Consider the following 25,882-nt stretch of genomic DNA (forward strand, 5'->3'; position numbering starts at 1 on the left):
AGTTAGGTCACCCCTAAGCCATCTCTGCTCCAGGCTAAACAATCCAAATTAAATTAATCCAAATTTAATTAATCCAAATAAATTCAGAGTTGCTTCACCTCTACAACACTGCCAACTAGAGGGTATGATTTCCCATCCAGAAAGTAGTTTTTTACTAAGCCTAGCAACCACTAAGAATATTTTGAGGTTGCCTACCCTTTACTTCCTGGCATTGACTAATGGTTTTTGAGCTACAAATGCTCAATTATGCTCCAGCAGTAAATCTGTACAGCTTCTGGCAGGACCTAGTGCTTAGAACTGCAGCCTCTACAGGCAAACATGGGCTGAAATACAATAGAGAGATCAAGGTGAAGAAAGGCAAACATCTCAGTAGTGCCCAGTTTTACTCCTCTTCATGTAAGTATACATGTAACTCACCCATTTCTTGTAGGGAAACACTGTAAATGGAACTAAGAGCAGTATTAAACACATAAGATACATATTGGCTAGACCAGTTCAGAGTCCAGAGCTGCTGTGGTGTGCTGCCTGTTTGATGTGTCAAACTGGGCACACCACATTAGGCTGGGCTCATGAATAAGTGAATACTGAAAATAGTTTTCAAAGCATGTGGGTAAGGGTAAACAAGAGATTACTCACACCTTTTAGGTGTGTGATTATGCTGCAAAAGCAGGCTGGCAAAAGAGCCTCCATGCTTAAAATTTGTCTGCATTTGTGCATAAAGTTTTTAACAAGAATTCAGTTGTAAATTGATGAAATCGGTTAAAATATTGCACCTGCCCTGTTCTGCATTCCCTGGAGCTCTAGTTCACTCTGTGTAACAAATATTTTTAAGGCAATACAACAAAGTAATTCATAAAGGACAGGTCCCTCCTCCACATGACCGGCTGTCATGTGCATATTCACAAAGCTGAATTTGTATAACCAAAAAGAGCCTAAGAGAAAAAAAAAATACACAAAGACCTTGACTTGAACTTGACACATGACATGTGAGTAGCTGCAAGAATACTTAGCTAGCTCACCTGGAGTTGTTTTTTTCCCTCTTTATGGGCCTGTGCTTTGCCACACCTGCTACATTCCATAAATCAAGGTGAATCAGGGGCGTGTCACTGTATTCAGCCTATTATACCACATTTTAGAGCCACTCCACAGCTGGCACACACAGGTAGCAAAACCTGCCTAACTCATACATATGTGAAAACCATTAGGAAGAAACAAGCTGAAATCTACACCGCCTGCAGAATAAACATCTAGCAGGGTACACAGAATGGAATTCAGATCTACTTCAGTCAGTTATGAAGCCATAAGCATTTCTTTTTCTCAGTTTTTAGGATGAAATTTAAAATAGTGATGATTTGTACTCTCTGCTATTAAAGGATGCTTCATTTCTGTATTTACATAGAGCTGATCTCATTGTTTTTCAGCACCAGTACGTTAACAGGTTTTGCAGAATTACTAATCCTTTCTCATAATGAAAAGGAAATCCATGGGAATGTAAACTATTTGCCTTAATTTATGAAGCAAACTTACACCAGGACCCAAAACAGATCTCAACCTATCGTACCACACACTGCTGCGGTGGCACTCAGAGTACATTGAAGAACACATTGACCATTTCCTGCCTGTATTCTGAGATTTAGGGTAAACGATTTTTTTTTTTTTCCCCACAAAGGAGACCACAAAAAGGTGATGTGCATGAAAGAATATGAACAGCCAGTTTTCAGAGCTGTGTGACCAAAAGGGAGATGGAGTCATGGAGGAGTCATGGAGGAGTCATGCTGACAACCACCACTGCCTCACAAAGGTGACAGCCTGGGGCTGCTAGGCACCTGCAAAGGAGGCAGGAGGCAGGTTATGAGTATTCTGGGAGAACACAGGGACACTCCCAAGGACATGTCCCATCACAGCTTCACCTCACAGTGCCCTTGTGCAACAAAGGGATGCCCAGCAAACAGCCCCAGAGTGAGCTGCACCCCAGCCCGGGGGGACAACACACAAACCCCTGAGCTCCCTGAAACCACCACCTTGCTCTGTATGGGACAGCTGCATCCCACAGCCCCCATGGCTCCCCTCAGCTCTGGCCCCTTCATCCCGGTGTGTGGCAGCAGGACCAGGGCAGTGATCATCACCACTGGGGAGGCCACACCTCGAGTGCTGTGTCCAGTTTTGGGCCCCTCAGTTCAGGAAGGACATTGAGGGGCTGGAGCGTGTCCAGAGAAGGGAGTGGAGCTGGGGAAGGGGCTGGAGCACCAGGAGTGGCTGAGGGAGCTGGAAAGAGGTGGTTCAGCCCAGAGAAAAGGAGGCTCAGGGGGGACCTTCTGGCTTTTCACAGCTGCTGGACAGGGGGTGCAGCCAGGTGGAGGCCGGGCTCTGCGTGCAGGTAACAAGTGACATGACAAGAGGTCATAGTCTCAAGTTGCACCACGGGAGGTTTTAGGTTGGACATTAAGAATAATTCCTTCACAAAAAGGGTGATTAGACATTGGAATAGGCTACCGAGGAAAGCGGTGGAGCCACCGTTCCTGGAGGTGTTTAAGGAAAGACTGGACGTGGCACTGAGGGACATGGTTTAGTTGACAAAGTGGTGATCGGTCATAGGTTGGACTCGATGATCTCAGAGCTCTTTTCTATCTAATTGACTCTAGACGCTGGAAATCCCGCATTGCCTCCACGGCCTCCTCGCAGCCTCCCCACGACGCCTCTCACCGCCCGCCCCTCACTTCCCGCTCCCCCTCCGCCGTTCATCCCGGTGCCACGCCCCCCGCGCCGCAGCCAATCGGGTCTCCCGCCAGCGGGCCTGCAGCCAATCACAGCGGGCGGAGGCCGCGCTCACTGGCGAGCTCTCGCGCCCCCTCCAAAGGCCCGTCAGTGTCGGTTGGGGTTGCGTGGGCGGCGGGTGCGCAGGCGCTGGGCCGCCACCCCCCGCTGCCCCCGGTCACCTCCGGTCACCTCCGGTGCTGCCCGCGCGTCCCGGCCCGAGCGGAGCCGGAGCGGGACCTCACGGTGGGGCCCGGGCGGGGACGGGGTGTCCCGCGGCGGGAGGCTGTGGGGATGGTGAGCGTGGTCCGAGTGCGGGTGAGGGGCAGGTGCGCGGGAAACCGACCCGGAGTGCCTGGTGGGTCGGTGGTGCTGGGTGTGTCCGCGCTTTGCAGGCGGAATAACCTCCGTTCTGATCGAGCCGAGCAACTCAAAAACCCGGTCGGGAGGTGCGGGAGCAGGTGGACTAGTGCTGGTGGTATTTCACAGCTGGGTTGTTTTGCTGGGTTTGCCTGGGGTAGAGTTAATTTTTGGTTAGAACACGCTGCTTGTGTATAAAAGCACCAGTGCTGAGCAGCTTCGGAGCATTTCGAAGCGAACTCTGCGGGTTTGCGTCTTACTGCGCTGTGGAAAACTGGTTCTGCTTTTTAAAGCACCTGATATCGAACGGCTGATTTGCCGCTGCGTTGCTCTTCTCCTTTCTTTTCTCCTTTTTCTTCTTTGAAAGGGCCCTGTCCTCCAAGTCCTCTGTGCTAAGAGATGCCTTAATGCTATTTTTGACAGTCCTTTCTTGTAGCTTTTCTATCTTCTGAAGATACTTCAACTGTTGGAGACCGGGCCGGGGGGGGAAGGGGGTGGTTTCCCGTGCTTTGAATTCCCCTCACTGCTAAAGCTACAGCTAACATTAAAGCTCCTTACACCTTTAAAATAAATGCGCCGTTCTAAGGAGTTTGTAGGAAAGGGTTAAAGGGTTAAAAATGTTGGGAAGACAGCTGCTGTGCCTCCTACAATCACAGTTTGTGTGCACATAAAGGAAAATAAATGATAAAGGAAATATAAAGGAAAAATTTGTTGTGATGGGGTTCTTCTTGAGAAGCAAATACACTGTCTAACAATATTGCAGAAGGTTTTGTGAAACCTGGAGCTTCACTTCCTCTTTCTTAAAGACTGAGAGCATCATTCTCTACCTTTCTGAACAAAGTGCTTAGGTCATACATAATACAGTAAGAGGAGATAAAAAGCTTACAGATCATACCTGGCACTCATAATAGTCATCAGTTCCTTGGTGAGAAATATTTACCTCACAGATAAGGTTATTAATTTAGTTTTTTTTAGAGAGAAAAGTGTGGCACGTAAAGGACAGGTTTAAATGCTGTTATGGTAGATGTACAACAGCTTAGAAGGAAGGCAGAAGTAGAAGTTACTCCTGGCAGTTCTGTGTATAGAATAAGCACTGAGTAAGTGGGAATGTTGAAAGGCTCAAAAGTCTTCCAGCAACTCTAGAGGGTAGAAACTGAAAAAGGAAAAGTGAGATGAAAAAGAAGAATTACAATTGTAGTAGGAAACAGGTTTCTGACCTGAACAGGGATGGGTATTAACGATTTAGAGCTGCAGAGGACTCTTAAATGTGGGTCTGAAATTGTTCAAGTGCCTGTGCTTGAACACAAGGAAAAATTCTGATTGTCTATCTTGGAATGCAGAATTGTAATAGGACACACAGAACAATGGAATAACTGATCAAAAGAAAACAATTCTTCCTTTCATTTAGTCTGCAGGGGAAAAAATCTCACTGCTCATTTGTTTTAATACATGAAAAACTCTTGGCAATATGCAAGAAACCTCCGAAGTCAGTAGGGAAATCCACTGTTGACTTGAGTGGTTGTTTAGCCTGGGTGTTCTGGAGTTACCCTCCAAAAGGAAGATGTATATAATGTATAGCTGGTTAAACTGGTCACAGCAGAATTGTTTTGGTTATGTGCCTTGTCTTTTTAAATTTTTTCAGGTGCATCTGATTACCTGCTGGAAGTACTGCAAAGTCTGCACAATGAGCTCGATGTTGATGTTATTTTTTGCTGGAATACTCATCTGTTGTGCTCGCTCAGCTGGTGACTCGGTACCCAGGTTACTCCTCGTGTCCTTCGATGGATTCAGGGCTGATTACTTGGAAACCTACAAACTTCCTCATCTCCAGGAATTCATTGAGGATGGTGTGCTTGTAAAAGAAGTCACAAATGCTTTCATCACCAAGACCTTCCCAAACCATTACACCATAGTGACAGGTTTATATGAGGAAAGCCATGGCATCGTGGCTAATGACATGTACGATGCAGATGCCCGGAAAAAGTTTTCACAGTTCAACGATTCAGATCCCTTCTGGTGGGATGAGGCAGTTCCAATTTGGGTAACAAATCAACAGCAGGGAAAGGGAGCAAGTGCTGCTGCAATGTGGCCTGGCAGTGATGTAAAAATCAACAACACGACCCCTCAGTTCTTTATGAAGTACAACTTCTCAGTGAAGTTTGAGGAGAGAGTGGAGAGTATTGTTGCATGGCTGAACAGCTCTGACCCAGTGGTCAATTTTGCTGTGCTCTACTGGGAAGAACCAGATGCAAGCGGGCACAAGTATGGCCCAGACGACACCCAGAACATGCGCAGAGTGTTGGAAGAAGTTGATCAACATGTTGGTTTCCTCATGAATAAACTGAAGGCATCGGGTTTGTGGGACACTGTTAACGTGATAATAACGAGTGACCACGGAATGGCCTCCTGCTCTGCAAAGAGGCTGATTGTCCTGGATGAATGCCTCGGGTGCAATAACTACACCCTCATAGACAAGACTCCGGTTGCTGCAGTGCTGCCAAGGCAGAGTATGTTTGAGTTTGGTTATTTTTTAAGGCATACACTGAGGATTAAATCTTGTTTATCTTGCCTCTGAAAAGTACACAGTTTATTAGATTGTTTTAATCTTTTGCAAAACCTATGGAGTTCGTGTTGCAGAATTTGGACATAATGAGAAAGCTAAAGAATGATGGTTTGTTTAGAAGTTTGTTTTGGCAGTCAGGGGGACAAGGAGAGTTTCTTGTCAAATTTCTGTGGCTGATAAGATGACCCTGGTACAGGGGGTTGAGAAAGTAGATAGGTACTTATTGTGCCTGATCTCTTGTTGCTCACTTAGTCTATGCCGCTGTAATTCACAGTGAGCATGAAATAAACCCATGTTGTTATTTTGAATAAAAAAAAAGTCATTGTGTAAATTTCCAAGTGAAAATCTAGTCCCAATTTTGATTATTTTACTACTTCTTGTTTGGAGAGTGAAACTTAAGATTCCTTACTGTGAATTCCATTTTTGTATCTCGGAGTAATCCCCAATAGTCATGTCTGAAATCATGACACTGCTGGCCTCTCTGTGGCCAGACTAATGAAAAAAGTGATTCATACGGTTAAAAAAAAAAAAAAATTACTGCATTGGATAAAATACTGACTACTTGAGGGGGTGATTGCTTTTTCTTGATTTCTCTGCTTGAATTTTGCCCCTCAAACCCAGATGATGAATTGAGTTGTAGGTCTAAACCTACATCTGGGAGGTGTCTGATTTAAAATGAAAGCAAATTTTGAAATCCACCTCGACACATGTAGCATTTCATAAGGGACATGAAAAAATCCTTTTCTATGTGGGTTTTTTTTTTTTAATAATTGTTTTGAAATAATGGAACTTGGGTTTAATGATAGATAATTGTAGTAAACAGGAGTTAATTTCCAGCTGTTTCACATGCAGTTTTTTCGTTGGCAGACAAAGAAGTTGTGTATAACTTACTGAAAAATTGCAACAGTCACATGAAGGTTTATCTGAAAGAAGAAATTCCAGACAGATTCCATTATCGCCATAACAAGAGAATCCAGCCCATAATTCTGGTTGCAGACGAAGGCTGGACAATTGTACAGAATGAGTCCCTCTCCAAGTGTAAGTGTGTGTTGCTCTGTGGTTTGTGTGGGTAAACTGCCTTGTTTCTATTCCAGCCAGCTGCAGGATGGCCCTCGTTTAGGAGGGGGAGTCCTGGCACTGTGCAGGTTTCGGAGTAGTGCAGCACTTTCTAGAACATTGTCAACTTGAGCCTGGAGTGTTCTTAACAGATGAGGAGGATTTGGGGGATATTCTGTTGGCTGAAACACTTTGCCATGTTCAATTTAATAGTCTGAGTTATCTTAGGTTAGCAGTCTGTCTCAAGCTTTCCCTGGAGTGTGGTTAACTTTTTATTGTATATAAAATATATATGTTGAGGTATATATCGAAGCGTGCAACACACAGCATTTAATATCACAGTACATGTACTAGGGAATGAAAATTAATGGCAGGAAATACTAAAAATAGTAGGAACACACCAGCATGTTTGAAAGACTAAACTCAGAACAGGTGTCACTTCTCAGTGCCTTGCTAAACTGTGCCCTTTCTTCCTGCTAGATGCTATGAATGTCAAATTACACATACATATATATGTATGTATATACATATATATGTATATATATTTGCAGGTGTTCCACATGCAGGGATTTTTTTTGGCAGACAAGGGGCATGTATAATTTACTGAAAAAAAATGCAACAGTCACATGAAAGTATATCTCAAAGAAGAAATTCCAGATATATTTCTTTCTTGTAATAGTAATAGCATTCAGCCTGTAGTTCTGGTTGCAGATGAAGGCTCTATGTGGGTGTATATATGTGTGTTCAGAAAGTGATTGGACAGATTCTTTGTAGGAAAATCCATTAATAAAAATTAAATACAAAGGTACCAACTTCCAGGAAGTTTCCGAGCAGCCAACAGCTTGAAGCTGGTTGGTAGGTCAGGGATATCCCTCCTGCATACTTCCCTGTACAACTGCTGTTAGAGACAGGGTGTTAGGTGGTGTAAAATCCTGGTTTCACCCAGTTTGGCTGATCTTAATGTCTTCCCTTTGCAGAATTAAGTTCAGGTTTTTTCAGTATTTTTACAGAAGCACTGCTTTTTCATGCAAGATGTGTTTATATTTTAATTTCCCCTCAGATTTGCAACACTTATCTTCAAATTGGCAACATGTAGCACAGGTGTTCTCTGATCAGAGTTCTCTTTTTCTTGTTTCTGGTTAGATTCAATGTCATGTAACTAAAAATAGTTAGTAAGTGAATATTTATAAGGAACAGCATTGCATCAGTTGAAGTGAATCACTTTTCAAATCACTTTTATTTGCAAAGGTTTCCCAGAATCTGGCAGGGGAGGTTTTACCCTAAAAGCCTGTTTAAGGTTTATTGTCTTAATGGACAAAGTGGCAGCACAGCGATTGCCAAGTGTACCAGTACCTCCACACTCCAGAATCATCCTTCAGAGGTGAAAAACTGGGAACTTCATTGGAGAGGGAACCTGGAGTAGCTCTGTTCAAAACAAACAAGTAGTAAAAGGCAGGAAAAAATCTAGAAAGATGTGTCAAAACAAACAAGATGTAGCAAACAGAAAGCGTGGAGAACATTAAAAAGGACTAGTGGAAGCTCATTGAAGTGGTGAGTGTGACCTAATCAGTTGGAATCTGGACATTTTGCATCAGAAGCTTCAGGGAAGCACCCAAGGAAACAGTTCTCAGGGATATTCCTCAACTGTTATTAAGACATGGATTCAAACTTAAATGCAGTAACTGAAATACCATGTTGTACATGCTGTGAGAGACTTCTGGCACCTTGGACAGGGTTTTCAGGAACGCTGTTAGGAAATTTGACAATGGCTGCTTTTTAGCCGTTTATAGTCCATCTTAAAAAACCTTCCAGATGTCCAAGTACTCCTGACCTTATAGCTACAAAGGTTTTGCTGTGGGCCCGCCAGAGGCACAGTGATCCTTTGTCTTTTGGTTTTCACTCTTTGGGTGTCCCTTCATCTGAAGTATCTAATCTGATAAGCATGAATTGAGAGTATTTAATATGCTCTAACTGAACACCATCAAGGGAAAGGTGCCTGATTTTTAATAAGTAATTAAAATGTCCACTCTGCAAGGAGAGGTGACTTTCCAAAATCTGAGAAGTAAATGTTTACATTCCAGCTACTGACTCATTGTGGAGTGCCAACCTTCTTTTCAACTTTGGCACGAAGAATGGGAAGGGGAAGGCTGGAAATGTTAAGCACTGAAAGAAAAAGAGATTAATGGGAGGGAGGACCATTGGTGAAGGCCAGTATGGGGGAAGACCTGTGGGGTTTGGGGAAGAGGGAAGGAACTGTGGCTTCCTTCTCTGGTTGATCCAAGAGCTGCTGTGCGTTACCCTTGGTTAAAACACGTGCTTTGGGTGTGAGGGCAGATGGGGAGGGGAACAGTGACTCTGCAGCAGAGGCTGTGACAGTAACTGTGTGCTCTGCCCCACTGCAGTGGGGGACCACGGCTATGACAACGCCCTGCCCAGCATGCACCCGTTCCTGGCCGCGCACGGCCCCGCCTTCCGCCGCGGCTACAGCCACAGCACTATGGACAACGTGGACATCTACCCCATGATGTGCCACGTCCTGGGGCTCACCCCACGGCCACACAACGGCACCTTCGCCAACACCAAGTGCCTGCTGGCTGATCAGTGGTGCATCAGTGTCCCCGAGGCCATTGGGATCGTCATCGGGGCTTTCATAGTGCTCAGCACTTTCACCTGCATCATCATCATCTCCAAGAACAGAGTGGCTCCCTCCCGGCCCTTTGCCCGGCTCCAGTTACAGAGTGATGATGATGATCCTTTGATTGGATAGCGCGGAGGGAGCCTCGCCCCGCTTCTTAAATTGTGATTTCAGGAAAACAGCTTCAATTTGCACTGGATGGCATTCTTTGTTTGATGCACTTTATCTGTGTAAAATACTGTACAGCCAGACCCTGCTGATTTGTGTGACTAGTGTCCTATAAAAATATTTTCATAACAAAACAGTGAACAGGTGGCATTTTACTGGAAGAGATGCTTAACAAAATAAGGATGCTTAGTTTTTCATTCTGAAGCCTCTGAACACTTTCAGAATGAGACTCCAGTGTAGCTAGCCAGGACAGATGAAATGAATTTTAATATTTGTAAATGATAATTGCTTTTTTTGTATTAAATTAATATTGACTACTTTTAGTGTTCTTGCACCTGTGTTGGAAAGAAAAACTTTATTGAGAGTTAGGAGTTAGCTTTGTTTGGAGAGTATATTCTCGTGTGCCCTTAAATTTGCGGAAAGAAGATCCAAGACTTTCGTTTCTACCCTTAGTCATCAATGTGACAAGAAACTTCTGAGAAAGAAAGAAGTCAGTGATGAAAGAACTGGTGCATATCTCTTCTATTTTGAGCAATAAACTATGTGGTTCAGCACTTACAAGCCTGGGCAGGTGGCTCTGACATCTTTGGAATGCGTCTCTGGACGACTTAGATCCACAGATCCAGTTGGGATGGCACTACTGCCTTATCTCAAGAAAGTCAGTTTAACCTGGGAATCTTTGAATTACCCAGTTTCATGGGCTGTAGATGTAAAATTACTGCTCCTAAACCCTGTGGAAATTTTCTCAGGAGTAAATTCTACTGAAGGTGTTTTTGAGATAAAGGTGGTTCTGCCCTGTGTACCAGCTCGTACTTGTCTTTTGAAGGCTGTTGTGCTAAAAAGCAACAATTGAAAGTTTGATGTGCAAGTCATCAAGCAAGGATTCCAAACTCTTATTTTACACCCTGGAAAATTAAAGGAAGAAGTTAGCAGATCTTATCTGAAAAAATAAATTCTCTAAAATGTTTGAGGTACGTAGATGCAAATTCCTGATGAAGACCAGAGCTGTTCTCTTAATTGAAACTCTTGATTCTTTGTTAATGGTCATCTAGTAACTTGCTGTAAAAAAAAATGTTTGACTGAAAAACCCTTAAATGGTACCTTATCTTTCAGTGAGGTTAAATTGTTATTGCTAACCCAAAAAGTGAATTACAGTTACCAAGTCCATTTCCTACAAGTTTGATGGTTTTAAAAAATAAAGTGACAGAGGTATCTGGTAGCAATGGGGTTTCTCTTTCACAACTTCAAATTCATTGCAATTTGATGTTGGCCACAGCCTTTTAGCGATCCAGCAGGGACTTTGGAGGGAAGGGGTTACTTTGAACTGCCCACTGAAAAAAAGAAACTTGTTATTTATAAATGTGTGGAAGTTTTAGTAATTTGTGTCTTCCTCTCTAGGGATTCCATTGTACTGATTAAAAACACAATCCAAAACCTAACCAGTTCTGCTTTTTTTTTTCCCCTCAAACTACTAATGCTTTACTTGAAAAAGTTCAGATTAATGGAAAGAGGCTCAGGCCCCTTGAAAAATCTGTGCTGTTACTGACAGGGTACTGGATTTTACTAGAGCAGTAGCTGGACTGAACACAGAGTCACTTCCTCATCCTGCCAGATTTAAATTAATTCCGTGCACCAAGAGGTCAGGTTAATGAGTAACTATGAAGGGAACGTGTTGCAGGGTAGAGCCTAGGCTTAGATATGCTGTAAAAGGGAGGATGCTTGAATTCATGTGTTAGAGTTTTGTTAGGTTCTGGTAATTCTGCTAATACAGAGTGGGATCCTCAGAGGGTCAGTCAGTCAGAGAATTACTGGAGATGCTTTGCATCATCTGTGTTTGGAAAGGCTTGACTGAGTTTACCTTTCTGGCAGACACAGTAAGGCCAGACTGTAGTGTCCTCTGCCTGTGAGGTTTTGGTTTTTTTCTAGAAGCTAAAACTGATGAGGACAGTATTTTCTCCACTCTGTTCTCCTCCTTCTCCCCAGCAGTTGTCACACTGTGTAGCTGATGTGTTCTCAGTTCCTCTGTGGATCCCCTCCCAGGCAGGTGCCAAAGTTACCACCAAGGCTTTGGTGACCAGAACTGTAAAGGCTGCTTGAAGCACGGTGGCAGAACTCTGATCTGAAATAGGAATGTTGGTACAGATGGGGAGATCAAGGTTTAAATGCATTTCTCCTCCTAGCTCCTAGGCAGCCCCTTCTGATGAGAACTGCTACAGGCACTGAGGTGCTGTGAAACCAGCGAGTGGCTGTATCTGGTGGAAATCCTTATCACCCTCTATTCCTCCTCCCTTTAGCATGGAGATGAGACAGTGCTAGTGTTTAACGAGAAAGGGTTTAAAGGGGAAATTTAAGAAGTAGGATAAACTATATTCCAGTTGTACTGCTGATTATTTTCATTTCTGAATCTGTGGTGTGGTCTGTAAGGGTGCTGAGTTTTCTTCCTCGTACAAAGGGAGAACACAGTAGCTCTTCTAAATACAGTTTCATACAGATCATGTACAAATCAAGAGAATCTAGAAGAAACATCTTCCTGTCTTTAAGATACACAGCTGCTTTATTTAAGGATGATTATTTTTAAAAATAGAGCCTTAAACATGACAAAACATTTCCACGGTCTCATTCTGGTTTGTGTGAAGTATTTCTCATGAATGCCAGTGGCTGATTTCCTCTTGAACGGCCAATTCAGAACAAGAACAGCAAAGCTGTGGCTTCTGCTTCCTCAAGGCTGCGATCAAGGGACAGTAGTTTGTGGCAACATTTAATGACTTGCTAAATAGACACAACTCAGCAATGGTCACACAGGGCACGTTAATTCAGGGGAATTTCCTAACACTTAACTGACTTTGCAGTTTAGAGGGGAATAGGGGATATTTAGTGACACTTCCCAGCACTGAAGGCTTATGTTTCATTACTGCCTCCACACAGGACCTCTCCACTCTGGGCACAGCAGCCCTAAAACATCCACCCCTCTGGGGTTCTGTGCTTTCTGAGCATTGGCATCAAGGAAACAGTTCCAGAATTGAGCTGATTTCACCTGACTACAGCTCTGAAATACTGCTTTCAGTAACTTGCTGCGTACACACTGCCTGTGAAAATAAACCCACTTTGTGTACCTCCAAGGATCAGACCACAGGGACAGATGTTTGCTCTAACATGCTTGGTAGCATCCTTTATTGCAAAAAAACAGTAATGGAGGTTTGTTAATATGATTCAGATCAGGATTTCATTATGGAAAGGCTGATACCACTATTGAATTTATCATTTTCACGACCTTGCAGCAATTTTTGTAGTTTATCATCTAATAAATACTTATATCATCTTTACTGTAGGACAAACATGCCATGAAAGGTTTGTACAGCAGCATAGATATGGTCAACACAGCATCCATGGCACTATTTAAGCAGGGAAGAAGACTGGGAAGTAAGCCTGTTAAATTTCCATTTTACAGAACAACAGGACCCAACCACTGCACATTCGTCCTTCTCCCACGTGCAGGTCAAGATTGTGTTGTTCACACTTCTGACTGGTGTCCCTATCCCAGCCCATGGCAGGGGGGTTGAAATGAGCTGATCTTTAAGGTCCCCCCCAACCCAAACCATCCTATGATTGTATGAAAAGTCAATTTATACAACACTTCATCTTAACAACAGGTTTGGCAGTGCTGGGTTAATGGTTGGACTGGATGATCTTAAAGATCTTTTCCAACCTAAATGATTTCATGAATCTGATTTTTCTGCCTTTTTTTTTTCTTTCTTTTTTTTTTTTTTTGTGACTGCATTTCTTGAAGCAGCATTGCTGCAGCTCTTGGCCAAGAAAGTCTGGAAGATATTTTTTTAGTAAAAGAAACTGGAATCCTATTGGTAACTGATAGCTTTTTCCATATATGGCAGCAAGGTGGGAAACAAGAAGTCTGTTATGTAAGAACTGTGACCTAAAATTCCTAGGTTCTATCACACTTCCAGTTATTTTTAACAAAGGCACACACTATGCAGAGTCCAAGGAATATTTGGGATGCATACAAGTTGAGACCATTCTCCCCCAGTCATCTGCCCCCCAGTTCAAGTTTGTTTTCCAGAAGTGTTTTAAATGAAGCCAGCACTCCATGCTTGACAGTATTATAGCAAAGATATATTTTAACTTCAGCATTTCCAAACAAGAAGAAACAAAGAAAACATTTGACATCTGTATGCTCCACAGTCAGTAATGAAACACATCATGCATCATTCTTGGTTTCCAAGCTTAAGTTACAAGCAGTACACAGTGTACTCAGATTCGCCTTCCAGTAAAGTTGTTTGTACATCATAGAAAGTATCATATACACAGAAACCAAATCCCACCCAAAAAGGTGTCTGCAAAATGTCACATCAGAGAAGAAGTCTCTATTTTTCTCCAGTGGCATCATCTGTGCTTTCAATTTCATTAAGCTCACACCCAACAACTTAAAACAGTTGGGCAAATGTCCTAACAAGGAACTACCCAAGAGATACCTGCAAATGCACCTAAGAATAAAAGAAATGTTTGACCCTAAAGAGAAATACCCAAATGCTACAAGATTCCCTTCATTTTTTTACAAAGTTTTATTTTGCCCTCCTCTAAGAAGGGCCTCACAGTGCAATACAGAACAATTATATCAACAATTCTCATGTTCGTGTCCTCAGCCTACTCTGAGTATTATTGTTCCAACCTTTTGTTGGGGGCAACCTACTGCTCTTCCCTTGTTGCATATTTGGACAGGTACGTCTAAGTCCCAGATGACTGAACAACACTGACAAACTTTGCCCCCTCCTTAAAACCAAGGGTCACTTTGGCTGACGATGGAACTACACTTGCCACAGTTAAAGTGGAGTTTAAGGAAAAGCTCTGAGATTACAACCCAGTTATTTTTACATCTGCCACGATCACTGCTATGAAATTACTGCAATAAGAATTTCTACTAAAGCAACATGTTCCAAAGTGCAGAAGCTACAGGTGAGGGGTATGGCATTGTTATGACAATTGCCGCTGTTATTGCCTTATCAAAGCCTGCAGATCTTCTTTAAACACACACTAAGTTTGTGCAACAATTCATTTTTAAGCTGCCAACAAGCAAGAAAAGGTGGACTCAATGCATCAGTTTCCTGTGTACCATCCACTTTTTGGAAGGTGAGTAGGGAAGGGATTAGTAACAACTCAGAGATTCGGGTTTCCTGCTCCGATTTCCCCAGTCTCTGAACACTGCTGTGAACACGGTACTGCTGTTGTAGTTCAGCTGGAGCCCCTGCAGCTTTAGCTGTGCCAGCAAATTCAACTTCAGGCACAGCTAATGGCCAGCTGCACTAAGAATCAGCCTTACAGACATTTTCCTTCAGTGTTTTCTTAAGAAAATGGCAATGCAGGAAAACAAGGCCATTCACAACATAGTAACAGCACTGAGCCAGTTGCAGTTCACAGGATTTCATATACATCCCCCAAATTAATGGCTGTCTTCCACCAGACCTGCATTTTTCCTGCCTTCCTAAAGCTACTATTACAGCTGAACTTCCAGAATATCCCTTAAGTTGGGCTATTTCATTGCCTTCCCTCTGAAGCATTTGCTGCTCCCAGATGTGGCCTCTGCAAATGTCCGCATCTGTCTGCAAGACAGCTTGGTGCTAAGCAAGTGTCCCTGCCATCACAGAGGAACCCAGCAGTCTTCATTAAGTCTGGAATTTAGCCCAGCAAAATGAATTTCGTACCCCAGCCCTCCCCTTGCAGAACTGTCTGTCAGTCATGCCCTTGGTTTGGCAGAGCACAGCCAAAGCCAAAGTGTTCCCATCCTTGCCCTCTGCTGGGGGCTGTGGATACAGCCATCAATTGCACTTTAAAATACTCAGTCTGCTACGTCTGCACGAATTTTGAAAGTTTCTTTCTCCTTCAGGCATTGTACTCAGCAACAAAGTGATGAGAAATACTATCATCTCACCCAGGGAGAAGGGGAAAAGTCTGACAATAGACAACTTTTCTCACTTCTGAATATGTTTTTCATATACACCTCAGCAGCAGCTTCTCACCTACCATTTAAGTGAGCTCACAAAAACCCCCACAACTACACTAGCAAGAAGATTTATTGCTACACATAAAAGAATGTGAATAATATGTACCTTTGTTAACTCAGAATTAATATTTTTCCCTAACAGAGGCTTTCCTCTGGAAAAACAAACTCCAGTCTTACACCTTTTTTTATTAAAGTGTGCTTTTTCAGACTTAACGTATATGGCTTAAGATTTATACAGCTGCCCTTAAACTGCATGTGTAATCCTGATCATCCCATTCCAAGGCCCATGCAGACACAGCAGATAAAGCACAAGACACAAGTCAAACTCAGTCTCCAACATCAGACCAGATGCACACCCAGGGACAAGCCTGACAGCACTTTGAAACCAGCTTGAGCATCCTTAACTTATTCAGAGAGAACTTACTCAGAGAAAAGGCTCCATTTGGATATACAGGTGTGGTGCTTGTATGTGTCTTTATCCTGCCAGCTGCATGGAACTCCTAGATTTAGTGCAGTGTACAGGAAATAGAAAAAGTAAAGATCTACATTTACCTAAAATCATATCTAAAGTGGTAAAAACCTGTATTTACCGAAATAAAATTTTAAAACATTAAGAATCAAGCAGTTTAATGCTGATTGCTAAAGGCAATACCACTTAGATTCATTTTTTGGGGCTACAATTAACACAGTAGTTGGAAGAAATATATGTAACTCCAAACTTAGACACTTAGCACTGCATGACCTAGCTGAATAATAATGTTCTTTTCTGCAGGATTTAACCCACCAAGTTATCTGTAATAGTGATCCATGCAAAAGCTTCCTTGGGCAGAGAAGAAAAAAAAAAACCCAAGGAAGTTTAGTACCATTCAGTGACTTGTTAGAATCAAAGAGACTCAAAAAACCTCTCAAAGAATAAAAGAAAAAAAAAGGGTGGGAAATGAAATCACCATTTAATAGTCTGTGAAGTGCACCCCAGTTTATGTTATTGTCCTAAAATTAGCCATAATAAGGTATTTGAGGTCTGTTGTCACTACAGGTCTTCATACACACAGAGCTTTCCACGTTTACCTACGGTATCTTCAACCCCTGGAAGATGAAGTGACTGCAGGGTGAAAAAGGAACATGCCCTCTCTGCATACCTGGTCTGTACATGCCCCAGAGTACCAATGAATCAGCACCCATCTCCGTTCACTCCACATATTTATGCTGATCCACCTCCATTGTTTATTTTCTTTGTAAAGGCTTATTTTAAGCCTCAAACAGGAGGTGTTTGAGGTGTTATCCCAGGTGTTATTAATCTTGCAGCAGTGGCTGGGCAGCTTCAGTGTGTTGGATTTGCATGGAATTTGCTTGGGCGAGGACAAAATGCTTAACAAAAACTGCAGTAAAAACCAAAACAAGCAAGCTGCCCAGGAAGACTCCTACAACAGTGGAGTAGGTGTCTGCTCCACGGGCTCCAGGAACTTCTTCAGCAAGTATATCCTTCACAGCATTGAAGGAACCATTGTTGGGCAGTGGGTTGATGCCAAGAAGATGACACAGTAAGGGGTACAAGTCTGTCGCATTCATGAATTCTTTGGTGACATTCTTCCTGAAAGCAGGCCCAACTGCCAAAAAAATGGGATGCATTTCTGGTACAGTGTTGTCATATCCGTGATTACCAACTAGAAATAGAAAATAGGTAAAGGTCAATATCCCGAAGTTGCAAAACAAGCATTGAACCTTTTCCTAGAATTAGCAGAATGCAGAAAAGGCACAGCCATCAGTTATCCTTAGAGAGGTTTAGAAGAATTGTTTTGATTGACAGCACAAATGTCTCCTAGCACATACCAAGTCTCAGAACTGCAAAGAGAAAAGACCTAAAAAAACCCACAATGGAGAACACTATTTGGCAAAGAGGGGAAAAAAAGGTGAGCTCATATGGCAGTAACACCATTGTCAATGCCACCCTGGGTACACCCAAACTTCCTTAATTTTCCTCAAGGAAAAACTCCAACTTTGCAACTGGTCCAGATCTCTTTGAGAAAATTAAAAAAAAACATGTAGAGTCAGACTGTCCATGTGACTCTGAATAGACACTTTGACATTTTGTCCAATTTTGTGCACCATCAACTCCTCAACAAGGAAGAAGAACTCACTGGTGGGTGTCCAGTGCCCATTCCTGACAGGGGCATTAAAAACAGGGAACATGTCAAACACATAGGTACAAGAAGCTGCTCTCAGCAGCTACTGAAAAGCTTGTTATGTCTTGCTGGTAGTGGTCTTCAGGTTCATAACTAGCACCAAAGTTCAAAAGGTTCTCAATTAGAAATGTAAGAACTGACCACATGACCCCTGTATTTTAGGTAACCAAGAAGTTACAGTTCACTGTCTCCATGCTACCTATAATAAATTTCAAAACTTCAAGGTGAGGAACTTGAAAGTGATCAGGGTTTTATACCTCCAAATCACTTAGAATGCACTTTTTCCTCCAAGGCAAATGAAATTCACTGGTGTGCAGTAACACAATATCCAAGACTCTTTGTAGCAATAGAATGAGGTTACTCAAGTGTAGCACCCACACAAGCTGAGGATTTTCAAAAAGTCTTCTTCCATTTCCAACCCAACCCAACCCTTGTCCAGTAAGTAAGTAAACATGATAAAACAACCCTATTCACCCTCTACTCAATACATTCAGTTACAACTTTCTTTTTTAATCGCTCAAGAAGTGCTTGTTGGTTTGCTACATCCTGAAGGACCTCAAGTATGGGGCCACTAAAACATGTGATTGATCTTATCTCAGTAAATTTAATGTTTAAAGAAACAGTAAGTGCAGATCCTCCTCCTAAGAGTAGGGTGCTTCTCATCCCATCAGGGGAAAAAATTATAAATTTTACACACTTTAGTTTTCCCTCCCAGCCTTACAAATAAAAAAAAAAATGAACATTGGTTGATACTAGGAGAGAAAGTACCACTTAAGGTCTCTGCCTTGGAAGATACTGCAAAACACACTATAAAGACAGAATACTTACACAGAAAACTGTCAGTCTTATTATGTACAATTTCCCATCCTTTATCAGCCACTGCTAAGATGGGCTGAATTTTACTGTTGTGTTTGTAATGAAATCTATCTGGAATCTGCTCCTTTTTATATACAGTCATGTTGGGATGAGCGTTGGCCAAAGCTTCATACACTTCATCCACTTTGCCTTCAAACAAACAAAAGAGACAAAAGAAAAAATTAAACATACCAGTGTGTTTACTGAACTCATCAGTAGTTAAAATACAGCTGAAAGAAGAGGGCAAAATGCCCCAGAAGGGTAAGAGACAACAGTGTGCACAGAAGTTACTGTGAGAAATCCAGAGCCTCAGTCACGGTAACATCCCCCTCAGCACCAGACTTCACAGCCTGTTCCCAAGCAAGAAGTGCCTTGCTAATTTTAGAAAAACCCCTCATTTCACAGTTATCAGAATGTAAGCTTCTCACAGGAATGAGTTAGAAAGCATTGAGTTGTCTCCTAGAAAAGGAGCCAAACTCTCCTAGCTCCATGCAAAGCCTGAAAGCAAGAAGACAGCTCCTAAGCCTGTTTGTGAGGTAATGGCTGCATTCAGGCCGAATTCTGTCACCCAGCTGGCTGTGACAAGTGACACTTTTCATCTATTTTAAAGCAGTTTGTTTGTTGCTTTCCTTTGTTATTCAGTAACAGCCAACAGCATGAGCTACTCCTCTGTATTCCCAGTGCCTTCTCCTTTCCCTTCCCTAGTCACAGTGAACACAAACCCTCAAGAGCTCTACTAACACTGAATAAAAAAGGCATTTTGCAACCTCAGTTTTAAGTTGCCTATTTCCAGTTTCTGAGCTTGCCTTTCCAGTAAAAGCCACTGAAGAACCACAACCAGTTGGACAAGCTGGCTGGAACACCAGTGCACAGAAAGGAGGAACCAGAACAGAGAGCCAGGAACACAAGAGCAAGTTCAGGAACTGACATCTGAGCAAATTCCTTCACTCCCCACCTCCACTTAAAGCCAGATTTCTATTGCGGGCTGTGCAGTGCACACAACAGATTCCTGTGACACACCAAATCCCTCAGCCCCATGACTCAGGTAAATATTTGTGTGACATGTGCAGCTGAATGCACAGTGTGTCTGCAGGCCCCTTTCAGCCTGCCATTTCCAGCATCCAAGGAGTTCTGAATGGATCTCATGGAAAAAAGTTTGGGAGAAAGTGGCCAGTGTTTCTAAAGAAATCATCTTCCTTCTTCCTTTTCCCCCTCAATTCCCAGAATAGAGTATAGAAATTCTGAAGGAAAATACGTTAATGTATATTTCTTATCTCAAACTGGCACCAAAAAAAAAAAAGAATCACGAAATTCAGAGGCAAAACAGAGGTCAATATGAAACAGCAAAAGCTAAGACATCAGCGATAGTTACAGGAACAAGAAGAGGGACTCTAATGCAGCATTTCTAGGACTATATCAGTTATAAAGTTAATTTTGCTATGCCAGTTTTCTATATGGGATGGCAGGGAGGAGAAGTCCCAAATATACCAAACTTGATTTTATGTTAATTATTTGAATTATTATATTTATATTAAATAAAAGAAAAAGGCCAGCATCACCAGCTGTGCTACAGGTACCTTTTTTGTGAACATCTAATTAGTTCCCCACACACACTGATATACCAGCATAGTTAAATGATGGCTTTAATCCATCTCTTGGGGAAGCAATATGCAGCCAAACAATTAAATGAAATTGCTGCATTTTAAAGCATTCAAACTTTTTCTCAGTCTCATTAAGTTTTACCATTCCCTTGGTTTAAGAAAGACAAATGGAATAACAGGTGAAGAATCAGTGTTATGTACTTAAGCATATGTTAGCTCATACCTAAACTGGCAGTGAAACTCATTGTTTTATAATAAAAATCACAGCTGGTATCATGGAAGAACAGAATTTTAGCTGTGCTCAAAACTAATTCTTGTTTATTGGTAGTGTAATAAATACCTGAATCTCTGGGCAAAATCAAATCCAAGCTGTTTCTGAAATCCACCGAAATGGCTTTTTTACTATTCTGTCATCTAATTGCAGCAGAGATACTGTTTATTTTCAGCATTTAGCAGATGGGAGAATCAAGTTATGCATCTTCAAGTTCTTGTTTACTGCATTAGGGACATTTCAGCACTGAAGTTTACTTTTACAGCTTCTTTATTTGCTAATGAGAACATCCTGGTCAACCATGTTTGCCTCGATGGGGATGAAGCTCCCAAAGTTGGCTCTTTTATCACCACAGAGAGAAACAGCACCCAGCTACAGGGCCTGCCTGCGCTCAGACAGCAGAGGCCTCCGTTTGGGCATACTCACATTTTAGTCTGGAGTATTCTCCAGATTAAAAATGATGAGACACACTTGTTCATGCACTTAAAGGTCACTTAATTCTGCAAACACCCTCCCTGCTTGGGCATTAAATACAGAGTGCTATCTATCCATTAGTGATGCAAATGTTACAGAATTCTTAAAAAACACCTTTCCAGAAGGTCACCTGAAAACTAACTTCCAAATTAGCACTTTGTTTGTGTGGGCAGGGGTGTTATTTTCCAGGTTAACACATCTGCACCAAGTAGTTTACAGTACTTGATCATCAAAATAAAGAGCAGATGCATTAGTGACAGTAAACATACACCTGACATTTCAGCAACCCTTAGGTGACTGTAACCAGATTTCAGATTTCAATTCCAACATTATTCTTGCCCATCTTTATCACAGTAAAAATGGTATGAATGTAACTGGCTGGCTGTTCAGCATGACGGGGGAAAAAACTCAAGTGAACTACAATAGCTGGCATCTAATCAAATAGCCAACACAGGCTTTCTTTTTATCAAAGATCCCCATCTGTTCTCAGTTTAGAAATATAATCTGTTCTCAGAGTTAGAAAGATAATTCTTCCACTATGGCTTCAGCATCCTGATGAAAGGCAAGATAGGTAACATTCAGGTGTTATCTATCTAGAGCACCATTCAGCCTTGATAATGCCATTAGATTATTTTACTTCTCACAAGGACTAAAGGATCCTTGGCAATATTAGTCAACAGCAAACAGATTTGCTCCCTTTTCTTTTCTGAAAGTTACTCCAGGCTTTTGACGGAGCCTGCAAAAAAACCAAAGGGATCCTGCAAGTGCTCTTTGTTCAAGGCTGATGTCCTACTGCCATCAGTGCTGCTATGCTGCTACCACCAACTCAGTCTATAAAGTTTGGATACTCAAGTATCTCCTCAGGGAACGTTACTGCTGTAGCTCCTACCTTCTTGTGGCAAAATGGCTACTGCAGGGGAGTGGTCGATGACTTTATAGAGCTCTCTGCTCACGTACTGATCAAGCTCAATGAGCCTTTCCAAGGATGACTGTGACATTCCGTGATCACTTGTGACTATGACATTTATCACATCCCACAGCTTCGCTTTCTTCAGTTCAGAAATGAGATACCCCAGTTTTCTGTCAATGTCACTGATTATCGCTCCCATAAGTGGGTTTTCAGGGCCCAGAAAGTGGCCCATCTCATCAGGCTGTTCCCAGTACAGGAGACCAAAGTTTATGGGTTCTTCTGATGTAAACCAGGCAATGAGCTTCGCTACCCTGTCTTCAAAGGGAACAGATTCATTGTAGGGCATGTAATGTGTAGGCAAGACTCCATGTATCTTCACATCTGTTCCAGGCCACATAGCAGCACCAGATTTGTGTCCTTCCCTCTGGTTCGTCACCCATATTGGGGTGGCCTCTTCCCAGAACTTGGAGTTGTGGGTGTTCATTTTGTTCAGGGAGAAGGTTTCATTCAGGACAGGATCGTACATCTCGTTAGCGACGATGCCGTGGCTCTCTGCGTAGAGCCCGGTCACCAGGGTGTAGTGGTTGGGGTACGTCTTCGTTATGAACACGTTCGTGACCTGCCTGACGTGCACCCCGTTCTTCATGGCATAGTGAAAATTGGGAGTGGACACTCTGTAGATGTAATCCCACCGAAACCCATCAAAAGACACGAGCAGCACTCTGGGCTGGGCTGGCTGGTGAGACAGCGCACTTTGAAGACAGAGTAAGAAAATTCCCAGGGCTTTCCAATAACTGCTCATGGCTATTCTGGAAGGTATCTGTCCCCTCTTCTGAGGCAACATGGCATCTGTTGAGCAGAGACAGAAGTTGTCAAAGTCATGACTTAGTTTTAAAAGTGAGTGGTTAAAATATTCCTTATGTATTTATATACTCTAAGATATATTTTACAAAAGCAGGCAAGGACAAGGGAATGGCAGTGACAGGACAAGGGGGAATGGCTTCAAACTGACAGAAGGCAGGGCTAGATTAGATATTAGGAAGAAATTATTTACTGTGAGGGTGGTGAGGCCCTGGAACAGGTCTAGAGAAGCTGTGGCTGCCCCATCCCTGGAAGTGCTCAAGGCCAGGCTGGACAGGGCTCGGAGCAACCTGGGATAGTGGAAGGCGTCCCTGCCCATGGCAGGGGGGCTGGAACAAGATGACCTTTAAGGTCCCTTCCAACCCAAATCATTCTGTGACTCCAGTTCTGATCCTAAGTCTCAAGGACATGAATTACTTCTAGCTATGACTGGCATTCCTTATCTAACAGTCCTTATTATGTCCTTACCTGACATAGGACACGTAATTTCACATTGTATTGGGCTGTGCTCCCCTGCCCCAGTCTCCTCCTGTTCTTCCCAAACATCTTCTTGTTTAAAACTCAGTTATCTACTCAAAGCAAGATCCCTGTAAGAACCCTCACACAGAAATTCCCTGTCTGTAACTGACCTAAAATTTCATGCTAATATTCTCCACTTATTGCTCAACAGCATCACAACCACAAGACCAGATATTGCTAAATCCAGTTCTGCATGTGGGCTGTACCAATATTCCTCATAGTTCCATTTAGGTTCCCATTTTTCAGCAGTCCTCTGGGACCCAGTCACCACTGAAATTCAGCTGGAAAACAGTGAATTTGTAACAATAAATCCATCTTAATATTCAGAGTACATAAATAGCCTAGTGAATATAAGAAGTTACGGTGTAAAAAGCATCTGAATACCACTGCAACAATGGAATGGGATCTGTGGCTGCCCTATCCCTGGAAGTGAAGTTCAAGGCCAGGTTGGACTCGGCTTGGAGCAACCTGGACTGGTGAAAGGTATCCCTGCCCATGGCAGGGGGTTGGAATGAGATGAGCTTTAAGGTCCCTCCCAACCCGAACCACTCTGTGATTCTAGGATTCTGTGACTTGCAGGCAGTCAAATGTTACACCAAACTTGTGTGTCTCTAGAAATTAAAATCCAGGCTTTGAGTTCTGCTAAGAACAAACTGACACTCCAGAGATGTAGCAAACAACACAGACCCAAAGGCTACAGATTCCCTCAGATCCACCTAATGGGACATTTCTTCCAGCTGAAACTGAAGGACACAAGGCCAACACGCTGCAGTGTTCATAGACACAGCTGCCGAATTAGACATAGCCCATAAATTCCCCTTCTGGGGAGGGACAAGTACACCTTGCAGCCTTCTCAAGTGAAATCAAGTCTTTACTTCTAAATTTTACACAGCTAATGACCTCATCATGATCCATAATTCTATTATTCCAACTCCTTAACTGCATGCTCTTAATAAATAATAAATGATGGCTGGTTTGGTTTTTTCCCCAAGGCCTCCTCATATTGTTTTCCCCTGGATACAACCTAAGCACATCTATTGACCCGGGTCTCTGCGGAACTCGGCACCACAAAACCTGGGGGACCCGAGAGGCTCTGGGGGAACGAACCCACCGGACTGCCAAGGGCAGGAGCTGCCACACGGACACACGGACGGACACGACCGACAGAGAAGCGCCCCGGGCCCCGCTCGGCGGCCGCCGGAGCTCAGCACACGCGAACGCCGAGCCCAGGCCGCCATTCCCCACACGCAGCGCCCGCACCACCGCGAGCCCCGGGCCGGAGGACGCCGGGCACCCCCCGAGCCCCGGAGCCGCCCGCCGTTACCTGAGGGGCCGCGGAGCAGCGGGTCCGGCCCGGCCCCGCCCGGGAGCGGCCCCGGCGCTGTCACTCAGAGCGTGCGGGGCGGGACCGCGCGGGGGCGGGCCCGGGAGGGACGGGGAGGTGGAATTGCGGACTCACAGCGTTATTTGGGTCGCGAAAGAGCTCTGAGATCAGAGTCCGGCCTTTGACCGAGCGGCACCGTGTCAGCTGAACCGCGGCCCTCAGTGCCATGTCCAGTCTTTCCTTAAACACCTCCAGGGACGGTGACTCCACCGCCTCCCTTGGCAGCCTATTCCAATGTCTAATCATCCGTCCTGTGAAGAAATTATTCTTAATATCCAGCCTAAACCTCCCCTGGCTCAGCCTGAGGCCATGTCCTCTTGTCCTGTCGCTTGTTATCTGGGAGAGGAGCCCGACCCCCCCCGGCTGCACCCTCCTGTCCGGGAGCTGTGAAGAGCCAGAAGGTCCCCCCTGAGCCTCCTTCTCTCCAGGCTGAGCCCCTTTCCCAGCTCCCTCAGCTGCTCCTCACCAGACTTGTGCTCCAGACCCTTCCCCAGCTCCCTTCCCTTCTCTGGACACGCTCCAGCCCCTCAATGTCCTTCCTGAACTGAGAGCCCCAGAACTGGACACAGCACTCGAGGTGCGGCCTCAGCAGTGCCCAGCACAGAGGGACGGTCACTGCCCTGGTCCTGCTGCCACACTATTGCTGGTGCAGCCCAGGTGCCACTGGCCTCCTTGCCCACTTGGGCACACCTGGCTCATGTTCAGCCACTGCCACCAGCACCCCCACGTCACAGGTGAGGTGTGTGTTTGGGGTGGGCTCCCCAGTACAGCCCTTGTGCAGGTGTCAAGAAGGGCAGGTTGTAAGGGTGTTGCTGCATGTCATAAATTTAATAGAAATTAAATAGAAATAGGGCTGGATGGGCTGTGACCCAACTGTAAAAACAAGGAGCAGAATTCATTCTCTGGACATCTGGAGGTGCTTCTTCAGTTAAAAAAATAAAAAAGTTTTGATTCTGCTGTTTTTTTCTAGACTTTTTTCTCCTCTTCTGTTCTGAGTCTCTAAATTTTCTATTTGTTTCCTGGCAGATGCTTTTCCCCACATTGTGATGTCCAGACCCACAACTACGCCCTGGAATGGAAATGAATTTTTCCTTCCTCATTTCACTAGAATCCAAACTGCTGAACTGGACAGAAATCCAAGCTAGGTTTCCCACCTTTCCTTTGCCACATATGAGTCCAAAGTCTGTGTCCTGTGTATGTACACAGACCCCCACCCCACTTCATGGCAGTGTACAAAACCATTATCCTCTTACTGATGCATGGGAACACAGAATC

The 25,882-nt window shown here is 43.7% G+C and overlaps 2 protein-coding genes across 3 annotated transcripts; one reads left to right on the forward strand and one right to left on the reverse strand.

The window, feature by feature from the left end:
* Positions 1-2,858: 2,858 nt before the first annotated feature.
* ENPP4 (ectonucleotide pyrophosphatase/phosphodiesterase 4) lies at positions 2,859-10,975 on the forward strand. The gene is made up of 4 exons (XM_042032814.1): positions 2,859-3,051; positions 4,757-5,621; positions 6,545-6,715; positions 9,136-10,975. Exons 1-4 carry the CDS (start codon positions 3,049-3,051, stop codon positions 9,498-9,500), a joined length of 1,404 nt encoding a protein of 467 aa, XP_041888748.1. The 5' UTR covers positions 2,859-3,048; the 3' UTR covers positions 9,501-10,975.
* Positions 10,976-13,306: 2,331 nt separating this feature from the next.
* ENPP5 (ectonucleotide pyrophosphatase/phosphodiesterase family member 5) lies at positions 13,307-24,655 on the reverse strand. 2 transcript variants are annotated; one of them, XM_042032813.1, is made up of 4 exons: positions 24,548-24,655; positions 21,823-22,692; positions 18,561-18,737; positions 13,307-17,213 (listed from the first exon to the last, which is right to left on the reverse strand). In XM_042032813.1, exons 2-4 carry the CDS (start codon positions 22,685-22,687, stop codon positions 16,843-16,845), a joined length of 1,413 nt encoding a protein of 470 aa, XP_041888747.1. In that variant the 5' UTR covers positions 22,688-22,692; positions 24,548-24,655; the 3' UTR covers positions 13,307-16,842. The 2 variants fall into 2 exon arrangements, with proteins under 2 accessions (XP_041888747.1, XP_041888746.1); XM_042032812.1 differs by lacking the exon at positions 24,548-24,655 and adding an exon at positions 24,335-24,476.
* Between the last annotated feature and the right edge of the window lie 1,227 nt (positions 24,656-25,882).

Source organism: Corvus kubaryi, unplaced genomic scaffold (assembly GCF_017639235.1).
Source record: "Corvus kubaryi isolate FWS band 111438036 unplaced genomic scaffold, C.kubaryi_AGA036_p1.0 37354, whole genome shotgun sequence".
Taxonomy (NCBI): domain Eukaryota; kingdom Metazoa; phylum Chordata; class Aves; order Passeriformes; family Corvidae; genus Corvus; species Corvus kubaryi.